The sequence below is a fragment of the Corticium candelabrum genome, chromosome 10, assembly GCF_963422355.1.
Source record: "Corticium candelabrum chromosome 10, ooCorCand1.1, whole genome shotgun sequence".
In the NCBI taxonomy this organism is placed as follows: Eukaryota; Metazoa; Porifera; class Homoscleromorpha; order Homosclerophorida; family Plakinidae; genus Corticium; species Corticium candelabrum.
In genome coordinates, this window is record NC_085094.1 from 5,147,285 (window position 1) to 5,171,569 (window position 24,285).

Genomic DNA, 24,285 nt, shown 5'->3' on the forward strand with positions numbered 1-24,285 from the left:
CACAGTAAACATAGACTTCTACAATATATTGTGTGGAGGTCAGACAAAGATAGACTCTTCTAGATAGGATCTAGAGAGTTGAATCTCGACTGTGTTAGCTAACTGTCACCTAAATAAAACGTCGCACGCTCTCAAACAAGGCGTCTCAAGCAAGACGCGGAGGTAACTCTGCTCTGGCGTCTACATTCTCAAGACAGAACAGAGAACTTTGTGTACTTGTAAACACCCGGATGTTGTAATAATATCCGGGAGATAGGAACAGGTGGCAGTGGAGAAATTCAAAATGAGATGTGCATTCGTAAGTTGTTTCAAAAATTGTGTACTTCTTAGATGTTGTGGAAATCACTCTTACATTTTAGATGTTTGTCAGCGGCGTGTGTGTGTGTGTGTGTGTGTGTGTGTGTGTGTGTGTGTGTGTGTGTGTGTGTGTGTGTGTGTGTGTGTGTGTGTGTGTGTGTGTGTGTGACTTGAACACATTTTATAAACCCACTAATTAAATTAATTAATTGTTTAAGTGTTACAATAAAAGATTCGGATAATTGAGTATGAGTTATCTAGAAACACGTTTTCGCTAGTAAAACTGTACTAACAGCAAACTAACACAGACTAAACAGAGGTGGGAGATGTAGTAAGAAGAGACCTCTATTTTACATATTTGTAGTGTTGCCAATTATCAAGCTTGTCCTGTCAGAGAGCTCTAGTACATGCAGACATAACATTTGCGTAAATATTGAAACAAATGCACTTGCTGTAGAAAAACCGGCGATGGTGCGTGTCTATAAGATTTAATTAATTAACTTTCATTAATGCATTGATTCTCAGCTTTAGTGCATGTTCACTAGCCTCGTCCCCAGACTCTCTCGCGCTAGTCTCGCGCCTGGAATTCTCATACGGGCACTGGACAAGACTAGCTCGAGAGAGTCTAGGGACGCGACTACATGTTCACTGTATGCTATGACTTTAGCATAAACTTTGTCTCTCTGCTTTTTCAGATATATACGTATACTGTAATATAGTAGACTACTAGAGCGACGCCCCTGTTATCGGACACCATCAATCATCGGACAGCCGTGCAAGAAGTAAACAAAGTAAGACTGAGCTTTGTTAAAGCCCACAGTAAGAAGGATTAGTAGAGACTGTGATTCCAGACGCGGGACTTCCAAAGGCTTGAAACGGTTGTGCTAGGACGGTAGACGTGATCCTTCTCTGCGACCACGTTCATCGGACACAACCATCATTCATTAACTGACACGACCTCCCCCATGAAAACGCAATGGCAATTCTGCAACTTCGCACCTGAGATAGGTTTATAAGTGACTAGCTAACACAACAACACTATCACAGTCTCCGTTTGCTACTCTCCAGGAGAGATACCGCACGCTCATTGAGTCGAGGTAACGCCCCTTTCGTCGGACACTCGCTTTTTCTTTGCAGCAGCAGTCCGCAGGTAATAATGTCATAAGAGAGAGTTGGAAGGAAATATTGTACGGCTCCCAATTCGTTTGACCTTTATTTGACTCAGCAATGGTTATTAGCGGAAACTGCTGAATTTTACAAGCTCACTCTGTTGACATCTACTAGCCCTCCGGTGCTGTCTAGTCTTCCCAGCGTAAGAATTTGAACTCCTGAGTGTCTTGCAGCACAACTGCACAGGCTTGATGCACACGGATGTAGCAGCTGCAGACGATGCACGTCATCCATGTTCGAGCTTTGCGGTGAGCACATTCTCCCAACTCGCACAGGAACAGCCCGTGCTTTCTTTTCAAGGCCTCTAAATTGTTACTTGGTTCTGCATATACGACGTGTGCAGATGTTTCTATCTCAGTTTGATATCTACCTTTGCCTGACTTTGCACCATGCGAAGTGCAACACGTCATCGTTGGTACAACCAGCGGTACCGAATGCAGGAACTTTATTTACTATCAGAGCAGCTAGAACCATTACCCCTGCTTCTCCTAGGTAAAGTTGAATTAGATTACGTCAAGTTCTTGTCAACGCACGCTACGCGGCGATCGACTTTCTTTGCAAAAGGTAAAAGAGCATTTTAGCACTTCAATCGTGCCCTCTCATCGCTTTCGGTTGTCGCCTTCTTTGTTGAACGGCTGGTTCGTTCAAGCGACATCTTTTACACGTCCTAGTGAGGCGTGGTTGTATGAGAAATAACTCAGAATTGCCATCAAGCACTCTAGGCAAGTGTTCTGCGTTCTGCGGCGTTTCAGATAGCTGAATTTAATCAACTGCAGTCATTTGAAACCTAGAGCTGTTGCTGAGAAGGTAGGAAGGCAAGAAAATGGGTGTCCGACGATTGGGGTCGTTACCACGGGCGTTTGACCGACTGTAACTCATACAGATCTCGGCTGACATGCAGGGTAACAACACGATTTGTAGGTAAAGAGTTGTTGATTAGCGATATATAAGTAACTAGGCTGAAGGATGCGTGTGTGCAATTTGGACGCCACTGTCCGGTGAACGATGCGTTTGTCCGATGAACGGGGTATGCAAGGCTCCACACTGTTTTCAATCTCACTCTAAGCAGAGAAGAGGTGCAATGCTTCCTTTTGGTGTGCTCAATTACAACTTGGATACCTACATTTATGATGTGGTAGGGACTGCGTTCGAAAACGGATAACTGAGAACTCGCGTCCGGAATATGATGGTGTCCGAGGAACGGGGCCGCGCTCTAGTTGTACGGTATCCGTAGGCGCCTCGCATTCGTGAGTAACACGTCCAACAGAATTTCAGACCATCTGCCGAATCCTAGCTATTTTGAAATCATGACTTCGAAGTTTCCGTACGTCCAAGTCAATCAAAGACTGTCGCCTGTTCTGTGGATGGTTGTGAGTACCAAGGAGCTGTCACACAGACCTTGCATCATTTTCGTCAGCGTCATGCCCCAGGTGAGATGTCTCGAGAGTTCGTAGCTGTGCATGACTTACACCAATGCCCATACTGCCGTCAATGGTTTCATCGTCTTCTGAGACATACTCGTGGGTGCAAGATCTCTCATTCATCGTCACCTAACGAAAATCCAGAAAGGGTCCCCATTCCTTGGATTCCTGCACCAATGATATGTTTGAAAGTCAATGTCGTGGTCAAGTCGGTTCTTCTTTGTCTTTATCATCTTCTTTAGCAAAAAAAGCAAAAGAAAATACAGATAGTTGCTCCTTGAGTGGAAAACCCAGCAATAATCTCAGTTATATTTCAAACTCACTTTCGGAGCCCTTGGATGCCAAAGCATGGTCTCTTATTGAAAGTTTGACGGTCAATGACATTCTTTCTTCTACAGTACCTTGTACTGTGTCTCGAGTTCCCAACGTTGCAGTCTCAGTCTTTCATAAATGTTGTGCTATTCCTCTTGAGATAATTGCTTCTGATTCATCTGATGCTGTAGCATGGAAGCTTTTAATGCTTGTTTCAAGGATAGCTCTTACTCCTCCTAAGCGTGGTGGTAGAGCAGGATGTCAGGAAATTCGCAATTTGTGTCAAAAATATCTGGAGTATTGTTGGGAAGAAATACTGCAGTTGAACGATCCTAGATCAAGAAACGAATCTAAAACGCCAAAAACCATCAAAGAAATTCTGCTCTTTGTCTCATACGTTGTGGTGAGTTGTCTCGTGCAGCTAGAATTCTACGCAGCAAAGGTCTAGCTCCAGCTACACAAGCTACTGTTGACAAGTTAGCTTCTAAACGCCCAATTCAGAGACAAGTTCCTGAGTATGAGGATCCAAAATCAGATTCAGGCTTGAATCTGAATCAGCAGTCTCTTGCTTGGATGAGTAGATCTGCTCCCCGTGGTTCTGGAGGCAGTCCATCTGGATGGAGATATGAGCATTTACGTGCCCTGATTGCTGATCATCAAATCAGTGATTATCTTTACTTTCTATGCAGTGCTATTGCATCTGGCTCACTTCCTGAAGAAGCCATCTCTCTTTTGTCAGCTTCTCGTCTGGTTGCATTACCGAAAGATTCGATGATGTGCGCCCAATAGCCATTGGGGAAGTTTTTAGGAGAATTATAGCTAAGGTCATCTGCTCTGAAAAACAGACAGAATTCCATTCTTTCTTCTGTCCTATTCAACATGGCGTGGCTACTGAAAGTGGAGTTGAGCTTATAGTTCATCAAGCTCGAGCTATGATTAAACGACACCCAGATTTGGTAATTTTAAAATCAGACATTAAGAATGCTTTCAATTCGATGAGTCGACAACACATGTTACAGCAAGTATGCAATCATTTTCCGGACGTGTACCCACATGCTTTTAACATGTATGGTCATGTCAGCTCACTTGTGTATACTAAGGGCCATAGTACTGTCATCCTCCAGTCGCAAGAAGGAGTCCATCAAGGAGACCCTTTGGGCCCTTCTTTGTTTTCCATTACTATACAACCATTACTCTCTAAGGCGTAGAATTAACATCCCCGAGTTCAAACTCTGGCCTATTTGGATGACGTCTTCATTATTGGTTCGCCTGAAGAAACTGTGAATGCCTTTCAAGACCTACAATGTCAGTATGAGTCAACAGGTCTACTCGTCTCTAAGCAGAAGTGTGAAGCATATGCAATGGCTTATCCAGATGAGTGGTCTGTTGACATTGCCATCAACCCTTCTGCCATTGACATATTTGGAACCTCTATTGGGACACCAGATTACGTCTTCGCACGTTGCATAGACAAGGCAAAGTCTGGTACTAAACTATGTTCAAAACTACTAGAATTGAACGATCTACAGAGTTCTTTACTGCTACTCAGGCACTGTCACGTTCCTAGTCTCAACCATATGAGTAGAACTGTCATACCGAAACAACTCAATAGAGCTGCTTTGATACATGATGACCAGACATATCAAACTTTTTCTTCAGTCATGAGCTTTGATGTGTCAGACCCTGATTTATGGTTTCAGAGTTGTTTGCCTATTAGACATGGAGGGTTTGGTCTTTCCATGATGCAATCAATCGCTCTCATGGCATTCCTAGCAGCTTGGGTTCACACGTCCCGGGAACTGCCTTTGCCGTTGAACTCTCATAAGGTGATTGACAACTTGTTCTAAAGACAGTTTTTTGAAGGATCTCTCTCTCTCTCTCTCACACACCATCTGTCACTAGCGTGGGCTACTATACAAGAACAAATGCCAGAGAAATCCTTATTTAGTGAAAAATCTCTAAGTCAAATTCTTGAAGATCCGGAAAAGTTACAACATCGTTTCACGTGCACAATGGCTGATCATGATTACAATCTTCTGTTAGGAAAAGAAAACTCACATGAAGTTTCAGCCAGACTTAGATCAGTCAGTGGAAAGGGAGCTGGTGCCTTCTTACAAGCAATCCCAACGTCAAACGAGCTTGCACTAAAACCCGGCGGATTTCGCCTAGCAGCTTGTTTACGTTTAGGGCTTCACTTTTCGTTTCAGGAAATGCAAGACAAGTGCGATTATGAGACACACCTTGACTCTTTTGGGTATCATCTCATGACATGTAAATACGGAGGAAGTCCCGTTTGTCTCATGACTTCACTGTAAGCTTTTGTTCAGAATGCTTGAAAGAGCTGTCCGTTCTCCACAAGAAAGAACCAAAACATGGATATCTGAAAAATGAGGGTACACCTGATATTCTCATATGCGACACCGGTATTTTGTCTGATCAGGAGATGGATATTTTACTTGCCCATCTTTGGAGTAAAGAGGTCGTCAAAAATTGCGCCAAACTGAGTGGATTTGCTGCAAAGAAAAGAGAACAAATGAAAAATGCTAAATATGACAACGAGATTCTTCCAGGATGTAGTGCACCAAAATACATACCAGTAGTGTTTGAGCACTTTGGCACCTGGGGAGTTTCCGCTGAGCGTCTGCTGAACACTTTATCACTCAAGTCCAAAGATAAAATAGGAAAGAACAACTCTGCTGACTTCAAGACCTACTGGAGACGTCGATTTCGTTACACTGCAGAAAATAAATGTTCGTGTGATAATGAAAAAACTGAACATTGTTCAAGGTGGTTTCATTTTAGATGATGAACTCAGGCGTGTCCAGGTACGCCCACATTAGTTTCTTAAGTTAGAGTTTAGGTTTGAGTTTAGTTGACACTTTATGTAGTTTGCCGTATCTATCGAATGTCATTGTACTAGAGAATTGGATATATCTAATAAATATTCTATCTATCTATCTATCAATCTATATATATATAATATATAAAGCTCAAATTGTCTGTGTGTGTGTGTGTGTGTGTGTGTGTGTGTGTGTGTGTGTGTGTGTGTGTGTGTATGTATGTTCGCGTTTGGCGGCCACGTCTTTTGTCCGTTCGCAACCGAAATCGGCACGCACACTCGGCACGCACAGAGAAAGGTTTGCGTAAAAAAGGGATCGACCCACGCGTAAAATTTCTCGACGACGCAAACGCTACACATTGCAGTTCATTCGAACACACGCCCGCACCAGTCCCGTGTAGACCCTATACATCGCCGTCCTTCGCAAAGCTTCGAGCAATCGAATATCTCTTGCCGACGAAACTTACTCTTCTATCGCTTGCGTTTCTCTCCAAATTCTGATTGCATTTGCACCGAATCCAAACTACACATTTTCTGCAGCAAGCGCTACACGGGGAGTGTGTCGATTTCTATCGAAACAAGCGCGAAGAGCAAGATTCAAATTCATTCACCACATCCGGGATCTAAAAACAAAGACTGCACGTGACGTGTCCACAGACCTATCTTTACACTACAGTCTTGCCCGTACGAAGGACGGGCCATGGATCCTGGTATACTATAAAGCTCAAATTGTCTGTGTGTGTGTGTGTGTGTGTGTGTGTGTGTGTGTGTGTGTGTGTGTGTGTGTGTTCGCGTTTGGCGGCCACGTATTTTGTCCGTTTGCAACCGAAATCGTCATGCACACTCGGCACGCACAGGGGAAGGTTTGCGTAAAATAATTAAAAAATTCTGCACCGGGTCCCCTCTTGAGGGGTCGATCCCGCGTAAAATTTCTCGATGACTCAAACGCTACACATTCCAGTTTAGTCCGTGGGCTGATTGCTGTAGCGAGAAGTTCCGTTCCCACTTTCGTACGAGGAAGGTTTCTTGATTGTAACCGACAGAAGACTCAAATTGAAGGCTATTCTACTTTGTTGGCAGTTGAGAAAGTGATCGGTTTTCGTGATATAATTATTTTACTAAACGCGAGCGAAGCGAGCAGACTCAATTTTGTTTTGCATTTTTTGTGTTTGTATATAATTTTATCAAGAGTCTTACACTTTCAACGACTGTTTCTAGTTTGATAGATGTAACAATATTTTTCTGGAACTTAAAATAAGCGAAAAACTAGGCGCGCAAACACTGTTTGGAAGAGCGAGGCTGGCCGCTATTGTTCGCATGTGTCTGTTGAAGCAGCATTACGTATTATCAGTTGTAAACACTATAGAATTAATTTAATTTTGATTTTACAACGGCTTGTATCAGTTTTTCAGACTATGCATGTATTCCTCTAGCATCAATCTTTACTCGCAAATGTTACAAGTTAAATTTTAATTTGGCAACACAACTTGATTATATTAAGAAAACTAACATCAAAGTTTTTAGCACTGTAAACAACTTCATCTTATTTCAATTTCTAACATTACATGATATTTGCACAAACCAGCGTACTGTAGCAATTACATAGTTGTCTGGCTTACATTTCATCGAGAACAATCAGGTCATCCTCTTCAACGTATACATCAGTAACAGGAGGAGCAGCAGCCGCGGCATTGACACACTCTTTGCACTTGCAACCCGATGAACAACCACAAAGCAGTAGTTCCAAGAGAGCCAAAGATGCAGGAGGAAGAGTCATCCATAATACGTTGATGTTGCCATCATCGATATCATCGACACAGTGAACAAAGCGAGAAATTGGTCTTTGCTTTTGATCGGCGAGTGGTTCGTGCTGACGAAGAAGATCTTTGATCAACAGTGACTGCAGTTGATGACAATGGGTTTGTGCACACTTGGCTTTCTGCAGCAGGCGTAGTTGTTGCAGGTGCGGATTCGTCTTGCTCTTTTCTTCTTTTATTCTGCAGACGTCTAGGGTTTGTATTGTTTGTGCAATTTGGTAACACAAACGATGGTAGTAGCTTCTTGGATTATCCTCGCGTGTAACCCCTTCCTTGCGCAAAAACAGGTATGTGTCATCTTGTCTCACCTCCGCAGTGTCATGCAAAGTCGCCCAACTGCGCTGTTAGAACGCAGTCAATTCACCACCCTCTTTCTGACACTGACACAGGCAGCTTCTCCAATCTAGGCAACGAACCTTCGCAGCGGGAGCAACAGCTTCAAAGACAAGAATTTCGTCGTCACTTCTTTCGAACTCCATCGCTTGAATTAGTTAATTAATTAATTGTTAAAAGCCAATTCAATAGACATTATACACAAAGCCTGTTCTTCTGAGATCCAACTAGACTTTAACAACAAACAACTGCAACAATTAGATGCTAGTATGAGTCTAGTGCTACAGATGCGTTCCTTTATACAGTGTCTGTCAATTGCACGTCTGGTTCATTTCATCCATTTTGCGTAGCCATCATCTACTTTACCTATTGATTAACTAATTACTAGTCATAGTCTTCATCCGGTCAAATCCCTGTCATCATTCGGTTGAGTCATCATCATCCGCGTCAAATTGCGTGCAGTCATCATCCGGTTTACGTTGTTCAAAGCAGAAACGATTACGTCATCATTTTTCCGAAAACTGATGTACAGGAGTCTACAGGGGATTTAGTGGTTCTGTTGAATAACCGGAAATAATAGCTCGGGTACCAGACCCCATTATGGCGTCACGCTAACGTTTTGAACTCGCTGTTGTAAACCGACCATTTTTGTGAGTGCCAACAAGTCGAAACGGTCTTAGCACCACATTATCTACTATTTTATGAAGTAAAACCTTCCTCGTACCAGAGTGGGAGCGGAAGTGCAGAAAACAACAGCTCTGCGTGATCAGCCCACGTGTGACAGTAGTGACTTTATTAGTTTAAGACTTTGAGCATGCGTAGTAGAATCTATGCTCAACCGAGGAACAGCGAGTAACTTAGCTGTGTTGAGTTGCGTTAGTAGACTCCATAATACAACTGAAAGCATTACATGGTGTCAGGATGGAACGACTCAAGCCACCAGCAGAAATGTCGTTTTGCGACCGCAACCTCGCTGAAACGTGGCGCAAGTGGGAACAGCAATTTCGTTTCTACTTCCAGGCGTCTGAGTTAGACAAAAAGCCACCCGCCACGCAGACGGCCATACTTCTTCATGTGGCTGGGCCTGAAGCCCAAGAGATCTACCAGACGTTCGTTTTCCCGCCACAGGAAGCAGAGCAACCTGATCCCAGACAGGATGTCAACGCTGTACTCCAGCAATTCAAGACATATTGCAACCCCAGACGCAACACTGTATACGAGAGACACAGATTCTGGTCGAGAGACCAGTTAGAAGGTGAGGCAGTAGATCAATGGGTTACCGAGTTGAAAGTAAAAGCGGCGTTGTGCGAATTCAGTGACCAACGCGATCTTCTAATACGCGATAAGATCGTGTTTGGCATCCGCGACGAACGCGTGAAAGAGAGATTATTACGAGAATCAGACCTTACTTTGCAGAAAGCGTTGGATATATGCAGAGCAGCAGAAGCAACAAAAGAGCAGGAGCAAGCTATGAACAAAGAGGCGATGAAAGTACCCATAGGCGCCGTTCGAGGTACACAGAAGCAGCGACGCAACGAGCCAGACACTATGCCCAATCTGAGCTCGAGGATTCACGATAGTGGCAGGTCATCCAAGACCAGGCAAGCGGCATGCAAGTATTGCGGAGGCGTCCACCCACCTCGGCAGTGCCCCGCCTACGGAAAGACGTGTTCAGCGTGTCACAAGAGAAACCATCTGGCCAAAGTCTGTCGACAATCGGCCAGGCAAATTAGGCAGGTTGAATTCCAGGTCGAGGATGCAGATGAAGCAGGCAGCGACGAGAATGAAGAGCTACTGATGTCACCTATATTCATAGGACATATCCGGGACACGGCAGAATGGACGGAACGCCTTGATCTGGAGCGTGCGCACATTGATTTCAAGCTGGACACCGGGGCCCAAGCAAACATCTTGCCTTTTAGGGTGTACAGAGTTCTCAAGACAAAATTGCAGCCCACCAGCAAGATTCTTACAGGAATTGGTGGTGGTCAAATCATACCCAGAGGCACAACTCAGGTCAGTTGTTTAGTCAGCAGAAACAAGGCGAGCTGCAGAAAAAGGCTCACGTTTTATGTTATCGACGACAACCTAGCCATCCTTGGAAGAGCAGCATGCGAGGACTTGGATCTCATCAGGCGTGTGGACAAGGTGGTGCCAAGGGATATACAATCAGGTCACACCAGGCAGCAACTCATCCAACAGAACAAGGATGTGTTTAAAGGAATAGGAGAGTATGACAAAGAGTATGACATCCAGCTTCAAGCAGACGCTATTCCGGTGGTACAGCATCCGCGAGTCATACCATATGCAAAGAGAACCAAACTGCAACAGACGTTGGCAAAACTGCAGCAACAAGGTATTATACAAGACGTCGAGGGCCCGACCGACTGGCTTCACAATCTTGTGATAGCAGAAAAGAAGAATGGGAACATGAGGATCTGTCTGGATACCAGACCCCTCAACAAAGTCATCAAAAGGGAGAGACACCAAATACCAACAATGTCAGATGTCCAGGCCCGACTGGCTGGCAAAGCGGTATTCACAGTAGTCGACATGAAGGATGCCTTCTGGCACGTCAAATTGTCTAACGAATCAGCGAGGATGTGTGCATTCAGCACCCCATGGGGTAGAAAGTGCTTCACAAGGATGCCGTTCGGACTGGCTTCAGCCAGTGAAGTGCTGCAAGAAAGGAACGATCGCACATTTGGGGACATCTCAAACGTTCACGTGATTGCGGATGATCTGATTGTGGCAGGCAAGACGGAAGAGGAACATGACAAGGCTCTCGCTCAGGTGTTACAACGAGCAAGAGAAAGGAATGTGCGGTTCAGTCCCCAGAAGCTACAGTACAAGGTTCGCCAAGTGAAGTATATGGGTCACATTCTTAGTCAACAGGGACAGCGACCGGATCCGGAAAAGATTGAGGCGATTGCGGGTATGCCAAAGCCCCAAGACAAGCAAGCTGTACAGCGACTGCTAGGCATGATTAAGTTCTTGGCCCCCTATATTCCAGCGGAGTCCGATATCACAGCCCCACTCAGAGATTTGATAAAGGACGGAAGCATGTGGAAATGGGATACACAGCATGATGCGGCCATCAACGACATAAAGCGAGCACTCACTAGTGATCCAGTGCTAGCATTCTATGATCCTGAGCAACCGGTCACAGTGCAAGCGGACGCGTCACAGAGTGGCTTAGGGGCATGTCTCATGCAGCAAGGCAAGCCAGTAGCGTACGCATCACGGACACTCACAACCGCTGAAAGAGCTTACGCACAAATAGAGAAAGAAATGCTCGCGGTCACCTACGGATGCAAGAAATTTCACCCATATATATATGGAAAGACCACCAATATGGAGACCGACCACAAGCCCTTGGAAGCTATAATGAAGAAGCCAATTGGTGCAGCACCACCAAGGCTCCAAAGAATGATGCTACAGCTGCAGAGATATGACCTGGTAGTTCGTTATGTTCCAGGCAAGCTAATGTACGCAGCAGACACTCTGTCGCGGGCGCACTTGGCGACTAGTCACGACACGGATCCAGAACTTACCAGTGACATGCAAGTCATGGTCCATGCTTTTGTCACTTCGCTGCCAGTAAGTGCAAAAAAGAAAGCGCAGTTACAACAGGCCACGGCAACAGATCAACAGCTGCAATGTCTCAATCGACAAATAGAAATGGGCTGGCCTCCAAAGATTGAGGATGTACCAACCAAGATACGAGCATACTGGACGATCAGAGACGAGCTTCATCAGGCAGAGGGCATATTGTTCCAAGGAAGGAAGATAATCATACCAAAGGTGCTACATTCAGACATGCTAAAGATTGTACATGAATCTCATCAAGGGCTGGAAAGATGCAAAGAGCGAGCAAGAGCAGTCATGTATTGGCCAGGAATGACAAAAGACATCGACCGAGTGGTTAGTCAGTGCAGGACTTGTCTGCGTTTCCGGAGGAGCAATACTAAGGAGCCTCTTCTGCCGCATGCACTACCAACAAGACCATGGGAAAAGCTAGGAGTGGATATCATGACTTTGAAAGCAAAAGATTATCTGACAGTAGGGGACTATTATTCCAAGTACATAGACGTTCAGCAACTGAGAGACAAGACATCATCGTCGGTCATTAACGCCATGAAATACACGTTCGCTACTCACGGTATTCCAGAAGAAATAATAGCTGATAACATGCCGTTTGCAAGCAGAGAAATGCGAGCATTTGCCAATGAATGGGGATTCACCATTACAACCACAAGCCCGGGGTACCCAAAATCTAATGGCTTTGCAGAGAGGAACGTACAAACCATTAAGAACCTGCTCAGCAAGACACTTCATGATGAAGGAGACCCGTACCTGGCGCTCCTCAACCAAAGAAGCACCCCTATACCGCAGCTGCAAGCGTCCCCAGCTGAGCTCCTCATGGGCCGCACCTTGAAGACGAAGTTGCCGGCAGGCCCAGGAGTGCTTCAGCCACAAATGCCTCGTGACGTATAGGAAGAGCTGAAACAACGACAACGGCAACAGAAGTACTATCATGACCAAGGAGCTCGACCAAGCAGAGAGCTATGCCCAGGCGAAGTTGTCCGAGTGCAAAAGGGAAAAGAATGGGAACCCGCAGAAGTGATAAAGCAACACGACACTCCGCGGTCGTACGTGATAAAACACCAAGGCAAAGTTCTGCGCAGAAATAGACGATATCTAAACCCCTCACCGCAACCACTCTCGGAACTTAGCGAGGGATTGGACTATGACTCAGACAACGTTGACAAAGACGATACCAGCCTAGGAGATCCATCAGACAGCACAGAACAGGGACAGCAACTCCCAAGCTCGCCAAAGAAGATGACCAGATCAGGACGGGAGATCAAAAAACCGGCACGACTGAAGGACTTTGTTATTTATTAATTAAAAGAGGAGAGATGTGACAGTAGTGACTTTATTAGTTTAAGACTTTGAGCATGCGTAGTAGAATCTATGCTCAACCGAGGAACAGCGAGTAACTTAGCTGTGTTGAGTTGCGTTAGTAGACTCCATAATACAACTGAAAGCATTACACCACGGACTAGTTTATTCAAACACACGCCCACACCAGTCCTATGTAGACTGTATGCATCGCCGTCCTTCGCAAAGCTTCGAGCGATCGAATATCTCTTGCCGACGAAACTAACTCTTCTAGCGCTTTCGTTTCTCTCCAAATTCTGATTGCATTTGCACCGAATCCAACCTATACGTTCTCTTCAGCAAGCGCTACACGGGGAGTGTGTCGATTTCGATCGAAACAAGCGCGAAGAGCAAGATTCGAATTTATTCATCACATCCGGGGCCTTGCAACAATGATTGCACGTGACGTGTCCACAGACCTATCTTTACTACGCTACAGTATCTTGCCCGTACGAAGGACGGTCCATAGATTTTAGTATATATATGGCCTAGTATATATATACAGACATGGCCATAATTATGGAGCTACCCTGAGCATGTAACTTAGATTAAAATATTATTGGACTTTCTTAGACACTGTCTTTACATGCATCTACAGCCACAGCTGCACTTCTTAGTAAATTGAAACAAGTCATATTGGTGAGGTAAGGGCTCTGAGAGTGCCATCCATACGTCTGAGATTAGAGGTAATGTTTGACCTGTTGAGATACACGACTGCTTCTTGCTGTGTCAATTCAACCAGTAAATTTGAAAGTTAATAATCAAAATCGTTTTTAAAAAACTTTTAAACGATAAAATAATTTTGTTTGCGCCGAAATACATACTCAAAGAATAGATAGAGACTATACGTTTCAGTTTACTTGCACATTGTAGTCTATTCTCATCTGCTCCTGTGACGTCACATGCAACATGAACGGTTTGGTCATGGTAATGGCGACGGTGGTTAGTCTGGTAATTCCCTTAGTATTTTGTTGATACGGGTTGTCAAGACGTCCAATCAGTGTAACATCCATTCCAAGCTACGGGTTGTATTGTAAAGTAAATCACTCCGACTAAGCACAGACCGAGAAAACACAAGGTAATTACTTGACACCTTTTTTCTCATGTACGGTATCCATTACCAAGCGTACTGTACATTACATCTCTCTTTTTCTCAAATAGCCAACACAACACAACAGTTCAAAACACCGTCACGAAACATAGTCTTTTCGCCAGGTCGGAGGGTGTAGTTCTCGTCCACATCTCGTAGTCGTCTGGGGCACTTGAAACTGGGGGTTGGCAACATCTTCATCTCCGGCAACGGCATTTTCTGGCAATCTTTCTTCATCTTGAAACGTGGTATCGACATCCGCTGGCCAACTATCCCATCGACGTTTAAGAGTAGAATGACGACGGAATTTCAACTGATGACGGTTCCTTCTCATTACCGATCCTCCTTGTAGGACCACCTGGTGTGACTTTCCATTCATTTGCCTCTTGACTTATCCTGGAGTTTGCCATTGTTTCTGGTCTGCATTCCATACAAGAACATAATCTCCTGGAAGTAGCTGTGGGAGTGTACGAACGCCTCGATGTCGGTTGTAAGTTGATGCTTGATCTGTTTTGTTTTGAATATCTCGAGACACAACAGCATCCCTGGATATAGTCTCAGGCTGGAGATGGCCTGGAGCAGATGGTAGCGTGTTGCGCAATCGGCGTCCCATCAGCAATTGAGCTGGCGAGATCCCTGTGCTGCTATGAGAGGTCGTTCGATACGCCAGTAAGGCCAGATGTGGATCTTCCCGAGTAAGCACAGCTTTCTTTAGAATATCTTTAACCGTTTGTACCGTGCTTTCCGCTAGCCCATTTCCTTGGGGGTACCGTGGAGACGATGTAGTGTGCTTAAATTCGTAACGACGGGAGAACTGGCGGAATTGTTCATCGGCAAACTGCGGTCTGTTATCGCTGACAACCTCCTGCGGTATTCCATTTCTGGAGAATATCCCGTTTAGACTTTCAATAACGGTTGCAGCTTTTAAACCGGATAGACGTTGCAGTTCCGGAAATCGCGTGTAGTAGTCGACCACGACTAAGTAATTGCAATTCTCAATTAAAAACAAGTCCATTGCGATTCGCTCCCATGGACGACCGGGTACTGTTGACGATTGGAGAGGTTCCTTGCACTGCTGGTTTTGGTACTGGGCGCATGCTTCACATTTTGAAACTGCTTGTTCTAGTTGACTGTTTATCCACGGCCACCAGACAACTTCATGAGCTCGCGTTTTGGTTTTGACGATGCCCAAGTGACCTTCATGCGCGAGGTTGATAACGTGGCCGCGCAAGGCTTTTTGAATCACTATTTGAGAACCTCGTAAGATTACTTCATCAACTTGAGATAGGAGGTGTCGACTGTCCCAAAATGGTTTTGTGAGCTCTGGTAGCTGTCCTTTGTATGAAGGCCATTCTGATTGCACCATGAGCAAAAGAGCTGAGAGCTGAGAATCGTGCCTTGTGTCCTCCTTAATACGCTGCAGCATTTCGTCTGAAACAGGCCATGATATTTTGACTCTAAACACGTACTCCTCAACATTATCGTCCGGAACCCCGACTTCCACTGGGCTACGGGACAAGGCATCTGCGACGACAAGTTGTTTCCCCGGCACATATACTACATTGTAGTAATACTGCATCATTCGGAGGCGCAGACGTTGCAAACGGGGCGGGCACTGATCCAAGCTCTGACTATTCATAATATTCATAACTTGAAAAAGCGTGTCACGATCAAAGAGGTAACATCGAAATCTCTCACAAGACCATGCCATAGCCAGCGCCTCCTTCTCGAGTTGTGAGTACCGTTGTTCGGTGGTGGTTAGTGATCGAGAAACGTAGTAAAAGGGCGCTCTACGGCCATCTTCCTGAACCTGGAGAAGTACCCCTCCAATACCCCCTCGACGATGCGTCTGCTGATACAATTGTAGGAGCGTCTTGGGAAGAGAACGACAAGACTGGAGCATCTGTGGCCATTTTCTGAAGTTGCTGGAAAGACTCCTCTTGGACAGATATCCAACACCAAGCGACATCCTCTTTCAGTAGGTCCCTCAGAGGACCTGCTACCAGTGAGTACCCCGGTAAAAGATTGGTCAAGTACGTCACCATCTCCAGGAATCTACGAAGGTCTTCCTTGTCGCAAGGAGGAGTCATGTCTGTGATGGCACGAACTTTGTTGTCGTCTGCCCTAACCCCGTCTGCTGTCAGTACATGACCAAAGAACGACTTGAAGTTTGAGAAAAACGCATTTCGAGAGATTAAACTTGACGCCTTGATTTTTACATCGATTCAATACTTCCCTCAGTCGAGTATCGTGTTCTTCTTTCGTCGAACCCCAGACGAGGACGTCATCCATATAACACTCTGCACCCGCTTGCCCAGCCAAAATGTGCTGCATTGCACGGTGGAATACCTCAGGGCCTGACGTGATGCCGAATGGCAAACGTTTAAAGCGGTAACGACCGAAGGAAGAAATAAAGGTGGTCAATGACGAGCAGTCCTCGGACAAGGGGATTTGGAAAAATCCAGATGCCGCATCGAATGTAGAGAAATACTTAGCGCCGTGAAGAGACGCAACAGCTAGTCTGCTGTAGGCAGCTCAAATTTCCCTCCTTGAACTGAACGGTTCAGTCATGTCAAGTCCACACAGATTCTGACGCTGCCATTCTTCTTGGGCACAGGGACCATGAGACTCACCCATGCTGTGGGTTCTGTGACTTCTTCAGCAACTCCAGACTCGACCATCCGCTGCAACTCTGCTCTAACTGATTCAAGCGCATGAAGAAAGAGGGGTACTTTTACCTTGTCAGTAGATTCCTGTCGACCGGATGCTGTTAGGTAGATTTCAAAGCGTTGGCGCCATATTTTCTACTCAATGGATAGGTTGCCACTAAAATTCATCGGGGCTGGCAATGGTAACTGCCGAGAAGCCATCTCCTGTCACCATATAACATTCGTTCCAAGCTACGGGTTGTATTGTAAAGTAAATCACTACAGACTAAGTACAGACCGAGAAAACACGAGGTAATTACTTGACACCTTTTTTCTCACGTACGCTACCCATTCCCAAACGTACTGTACCTTACAATCAGAACAAAATAAATACCCAAAAATCATAATTTGATGTAGAATCAGCGTTTCAGCAAGTATATTAAAAATTTGCAATATTCTGTTGATTTCCCTGCCTCAGCTGATATTGGAGTGGCTCCATAATTATGCCCATGTCTGTGTGTGTGTGTGTGTGTGTGTGTGTGTGTGTGTGTGTGTGTGTGTGTGTGTGTGTGTGTGTGTGTGTGTGTGTGTGTGTGTGTACTTATATATACATATATATGTATGTATGTATGTATGTATATATATATATATATATATATATATATATATATATATATATATATATATATTATTATTATTATTATTAAATTTTGTAGTTAATATATACACTATGTATACCGTGTACACTAGGTTTAACTTAATTTTAACTTAACCAAGATCACCACCATCTAAGCGATCTTCAGGTCGAGGAGAATATTAGTAAGTCACCTAAAACAAAAATCTACAAAAACACAAAGTCTGCCGTCACTGATACAAATATATACTTTGCCAGTCTCCATTCGCGTATACTTCCGGTTCATTAGCGTATACTTTCGGTTAAGGAGTAAGTGATTAATTTAATCAAATAGGTAGACTAATTTTATCACAGTCAGCTGTGTATTAGATATTTGAGGTCATCAAGTTGCTAGTGCGCATACATGATCAATCATAATGTCAGTGTCACAAGTTTTAGTAAGAAAAACTAATCAACGTGCGCTGGTAGACCATGCCTATTTAACGCGCGTTAAGTTTTGCTTTCACAGGCCCCCGATGTGAAACTAGAAACATGAGAAATCTCTTATTTTATCCATTTACTTTTCTGACTGCGTAGATGCAAGCTTTTTACACAAATGGTTTATCAGCCTCCAGAACTGTCAGTTCTAGGAACTAGAGTGTCTACAAAATCAGGAAAGATGTGTCGATAGAGCGCTCACCCACGTACATACCTCGCCACTTCATCAAAGGCGTGCATGCGGTGTCAACAACATATGAACAGTGCCTCAACAGCAGGAATCATGCAGAAACTTGCCTAGTGGCTGGACGTGTCCAAGTCTTTGCTATACAAATGTACACAATGACGCAAGACTGAATGCTATGCACTAGTTAATTAAGTTAATTTGCACACGCACATCGCAGTTTGTCAGAGTCCAGTAAGTGTATAGAAGCCTTAGTATTTTCAGATATTGTCTACAAACATATAAATACTATTTTCTAACATACTAATTTCTAATTTTAATTGTTGCGAAGGTCAACCCCAGAGCTAGGGTGAAAAAATTGCTGCACGCAGCACGTGCATGCAATTGCAAGATATGTAGCTAGTACCGGCCACGCGTTGCCAACATCAACTATATACAGCGCTACAACGTACAGATTAATGATAATTACTAGCTAAAACAGGAAGAGTGATGCATCTAGACTGTATGCAATAGTTGAAGGGTGCTGTAAAGGGGCAAATTTTCGCGTGGGTAAATTTTCGCTATATTCGCGGTTGTAAACCTTTCCGCGACAGTTAAACCCACGCGAAAATTTCTGTGAAACTGTGCGGTCCCGTATGTGGGCGTCGCTGCCAGGCAGTAACGTGCTCTGCAAGATTGCGTTATGTTCTTATTAATTAATCAAACACAACCCAACACTGTTATATGTCGAAATAGAGGATACAGTAACAATTTTGTCTAAATCTTCAGCAACTGCTGTACTGTACTATACCATTAGACTACTATAATTATTAACAAACGTCACACCTGCTCTGCAACTACTGAAGCAATTAAGATTATATCAGCGCCTTTCATAGTTCCATTTGTCAATCCATTTCGGTTCAAGGTAAGATCAAGAAAGGCTGCCATCTGCTGGACACTAGGAGGATCAAATCCCACAACAGCAATAGATGCACCAAATCTCGTACTCCGAATATTGTGGGAGTGGCTGTCGAAAGCTGCAACGAACAATCTCACAGGATCGAACGCAACAGCGACAGAGAAATGACATGGCATTACAACTACACCAGCATGGACTCTGTTTGTTTTGGAAGCTTGGTCTCTGATAGTCTGCAAAACCTGTTCAATACGGGCGTAGTCCCAAACTCCAAAGTCATCTCCCTTGGCAACTACTACAGGCATATCCGAACAGGCCTTGCCTAGTGCAGCATATACTGACAAAAATCCATTGCAACCAGAAAGTTCATACCGTCTACTGCCAGCTTCCATGCAGTCAATGAAAGCGTTGATTGTCTGTTGTGTTGGCTCTAAGCCCGGACTAGAAATTTGCTAACGATCCTAAACGATCTGGGCTGCTACACAGACAGATATCACAGTGCAAGCATTGCTACCATTTCAACCATTCAATAGAGACTGGCAAAGTTGTGAAGGAAGTAGATAGCGATGTACTGAATCATAGCATTGCACTTGCAGTGCAACAGAAAGACCGTTGCACTGATCATTCCTACTACTATGATGGTTTGACTGGGGTCTCTGCTGCATAGAAATTAGAGACACCGTTGATGTGCAAGAGGTGGAGTGATTTAGTGAACTAATACCGTTACTAGTATCAGAACTGCTCATAACAGTGTTTCTCTCCTGTTGGCTTGTCTCTGACACTGAGGTGCTACTAACTAGAGGCATACAGAGACCAGCCTAAGAGAACCCACTCTTTAGGAGCTCAGGACAATCGGAAATTGACTTGTGGGCACGAAGAATCCACCCAGCATGCAATTGCTTGATAGAGGACAGTCTGAGATCAACAGCAACGTCACTGACAGTAACTCCACTGTCCGGTTGCTGCTTAACCTGATTGCCATACCAGCCTTGGAATGACTTCCTCAAGTATTCTTTAAGGCTTATTGACTGTCAAATCTAGAGGTTGTAAATTATCCGTGTAGTATGCCGGTACATACAATACAGATACATTTTCATCTTCAAGCGCTTTACGGACGGTATCTGTCGATGAGCTCTGAAAACATCCACAATCAACAAACCGTGGTGCTTATCAGACAAACCTAACTCCTTTTTTTCATGCAAAGATATGGATCCAGCACTGTTTCTATATATTCTAAGGTCGTATTTTCTGTTGACCAATGAGAAGCAGTGTGGGTTATGTTCCAGGAACCAGGAAACTTATACTTTGGATGACATCGATTAGTTGTACCCTGGTAAATCACCTGACCAGGTAGTGCTTCTCCTGCCATACTGACAGCAAGCAAAACCGTCATTTCTCTTTTGTCATCCAAACCAATACTAGAGACCTGTTGGGATCCTTTCTTCTCAAAAGTCCACTGACCTGAAGAGACCATTCGGACTCCTGTTTGGTCCAAGTTTACAACCATTTCTGTTGGAATTTGACGGTTGCTGACGAAGTCCAGAAAACGACTGACAAAATTTTGTTTTATTTCAGGAAGGTCAGAGATTTTGTGTTTTGCAGCTTTTGTACCCTTACGCTTGGTAAAGCCAATCCTATCCAACACACCGCGAGCCCAGTCTCTTGTTGGAGTGAAAGGTTTACCAAAATCACTAAGAAAGACCCTATTTTCATGGGCAACAATCCCACGAGCAGCCGCCATTACAATGGGCACATTGACAACTCCAGCTGCTTCCCTAAGTCTGTAAATGTAGGCCTGCACCATACAATTCAAGTTGTCACCAATGGAAAGCGGGCGGCCACGCTGCTTCCGGGACAGAGAGGCAAGCGGTGCTTCCCTTGGACATTGCTTGATCTTCTGGATATACTGTTTCTTCATTGCCCTGATCTTACTCTCATTGACAGGATGATCCAGTAAGATGCTGAAGTGCGTGGTAGCTCTTGCAACTCCATTGTCTGCCGCATACTGTGCGATTTCAAGCCGTTCGGATGCACTGTAAGCGTAATACTCTGTTTATCATCGTTTTCCGCTAGCAACGTGCTGTACCCTCTGGAGGGGATCTTGTACCACACGGTCATTTGCAGCCTTCACTGCAGCCGGACGTACTCCAGGAACACCAGTAGGTTGGGGGAGACACGGTCGTTTCTCCTCATCCTCCGCTTTACGCAACCACTTGAGAAGCATGACTAGACGATATTAGCACGTGACAGAATCACGTGACTATTCCCAAACACCGAAGAGCGCAAATTTTACCCCGCGAAATGGTCTCTGTGAGAGAAACCGCAAAAATTTTGCCCAGCGAAAATTTGCCCCTTTACAATATACTTTGACTACAATCAACGTCTTTTGTAGGTGCTCTAGCTAAAGAGTGTGTCAATGCAGTTGCTACTCTACGTGACATACTTCCGTCGACCCAGGAACGCTAACATCTCTAGCTAGAAGAAATGCGGAAGAACACACCGCTATAGGTTTACCCCACGTCTATAGAGCGAATGAGCTGAGTATGATGTCTGTAGGCGGGGGCAACACTTTCTTTTCTGAGAAGTTGGTCTGACTTCCTCTTAGACTGGAAATCTTTCTGAACTTGCGTGCAGTGCTGCCATTTCTGTATCCTCGTCGTTGTGTTTCATGATGTCGCCAAGCAGACAACTGCTGTGGCTTCTACGTCTCTGCTTCTACGTGTACACTCTCACTAGAAGCATTCGATGTGAAACGAACAATGCAGGTAGTCTCGTGCTGCATGTGTAGGCTGAATTAGATATATGCATCGCTTGGATCTACCGATATCTCTTTTTCTCTACAGTTGCTGTAGATCTAACAGCTCCTGGAATATCACTAACTATAGGCAAAGAAGACGCACAAAAAGTATTGAGAGACCAATTGCAAGGGCTGACTGATACGGACCATAGCACCTGCGTCAGTCGACGCAGATCGGATGACCAATACCGCCAGCTAAATTTAGCGATTAGCTTTGAACAATGTCTAAAACTTCAGTCCGTTACAATTGTTGGAAAAAATCTAACAGCATCAATGTCATCGCCATCTGATCAGATCGGGTGGAAAGTAGTTGCAAGAAGCTTGTGTCCATCAGAATACAAAACACAAAGATGTGCGGCGAGTAATCAGAAATCTGGAGAATTCCATTATAAATGTTCAACGGTTTCAGCCAGACAGGTTACAGTTGAAGTACCAGCTGGGTTTAGCATTTGTCAACTAAACATCTACGCCTTTCCAGGTAAAACTAACAATAATTTAGATTGTTTCTTGTTTGACGAATATCTAGTACGTAGCTAATATGCTAATTGTGCAAGTGACTCCGTTCTCATTTTCTTAATTAAATAAAGTAACGAGATGTGCTTGCCATTTCTAGACAATACTGTTAGATATGTAAACTCCAACAGCAACATTGCTGCATGTACTCTACGTAGCTACAACACTTTTGACAAAGTGCCGTCTCAAGATGCGATAAATAACCGTTGTAGTAACTAAGACATTACTAATACAGTTATTCTAACTTACCTAGAGAAAGTTGTCTTCTGTAAAAGAAGCATTACTAACTAATATTTTATTTTATAGTGTAGGCCCTATCTACAATTGGCTAGCTAGATCTGTAGAGCAACAAATGATATATTAAACGTCGTGTGTGCTTTGACGTACTTGTCTCCCACAGTAAACATAAATTTACATTTCACCGTTCATGGATCAAGGGCCATGCAGACAAGCTAGTACACTAGGCCTAGACCCGTCTAGAGCCTAGACTGTGTAAATGCTCTCAAGATCCGCAGGTAACTCTGCTCTGGCGTATCTCTCCTAGGACACGACTGGACCTTGTGCATAATACTGTACGTACATGTACCATCATACTTCTAGCTTGTCAACACCCGGATGTCTCAGTAACGATATCCGGGAGCTAAGAATATACTGCAGCCTAGAATTTCAGTCTGAAATGTGCATTGGTAAGTTGTTTCAAAAAGTGTGAGCTTCCTAGCTGTTGTGGAAATCACTCGTAACTTTTAGTTGTTTGTTAACGGTACTGTGTGTGGGGGGGGGGGCGCGGTGGAGCAGATGGTAGGGCATTGGTGCTGATATCCGGGATCTTGTTTTCCGTGATGAAGACTGAAGGTTCGATGGAGCTGGTGGAGGCGACACTGTCGCAGTTTCCTTGAGCAAGAAACTCACCCACACTTGCTTCTCTTGAATCAGGAGTATAAATAAGTCTCTAGTCATTGAGTGGGGTGGACAAGACCGCTGGCTTGGCAGTAACATCATGCAGCAGTCTGGTACGTGTGGGCCTTGGTGTCCAGTCCCAGGGCTGCGCCATTGTCAGTGCCCCTGGATGACTCTGGCCAAGCTCCAGGTGGATTGTAGCACTGACCCCAAGACTCCACGTAGCGCATGAAGGCCCTGTCTCTAGAGGCAGGGGGAGCTATCTCCGCAACTGACCTCAAGGTCGACGTCGAAAGACGTAGAGGGCTTAATTATCATTTGTCCAGTGTGTGTGTGTGTGTGTGTGTGTGTGTGTGTGTGTGTGTGTGTGTGTGTGTGTGCCATTAAATCAACTGCTTGAGCCTTAACAAAAATTTAAAAATTTAGATAATTCAGTATGAGCTATGAACACCTTTTTGTTTAAGAAATTGGGAAACAACAATCACAATGCATGGCTTAGCCATTTGCTGCAAATACGTGACCATTATTCTTAAAAACAATTACCAGCAAACAACTAACTCATATAGACTTAATAATTAAGCAACGGTGGGAGACGTTGTAACAATTAACAATTAATTAAATACCTCAATTTTACATGTCATACTTTCGTGGTGCCAACGATCAAGTTAGAGAGAGCGGTAGAGGAGCTTTGTGCTTCGTTTCTGAAGCTCATGGTGATATGTGTATGTTAGTGATTGTGTTCTGGCAAAGCCTTTTGTCAATACATCTTTGTGACATCAGCATTCAGTCTTCATGAATAATAGCACAGACAATGAATTTGTGCAAATATTGCAACAAGTTCACTTGCTGTGGAAAAAGCAGTGATGGTGCTTGTGTCGTTTATCCTGTCTACGAGTAGACTCAACCCAGTCTCTCTTCGCGTTCGTCATTGCCTGGAGTCTATCTAGTCTACAGGTTTTAATATATTCATTTTGAGCTATAGTGTTCACACTAGTATATATATATATATATATATAT

The 24,285-nt window shown here is 44.3% G+C and overlaps 2 protein-coding genes across 2 annotated transcripts; one reads left to right on the plus strand and one right to left on the minus strand.

Annotated features, from left to right (window-relative positions):
• The first annotated feature begins 9,110 nt into the window (after positions 1 to 9,110).
• Positions 9,111 to 12,686, plus strand: LOC134185307 (uncharacterized protein K02A2.6-like). The gene has a single exon (XM_062653089.1). The coding sequence runs from the start codon at positions 9,111 to 9,113 to the stop codon at positions 12,684 to 12,686; it is 3,576 nt and encodes a 1,191-aa protein (XP_062509073.1).
• A 1,928-nt stretch (positions 12,687 to 14,614) lies between these two features.
• Positions 14,615 to 16,192, minus strand: LOC134185309 (uncharacterized protein K02A2.6-like). The gene has a single exon (XM_062653090.1). The coding sequence runs from the start codon at positions 16,190 to 16,192 to the stop codon at positions 14,615 to 14,617; it is 1,578 nt and encodes a 525-aa protein (XP_062509074.1).
• Between the last annotated feature and the right edge of the window lie 8,093 nt (positions 16,193 to 24,285).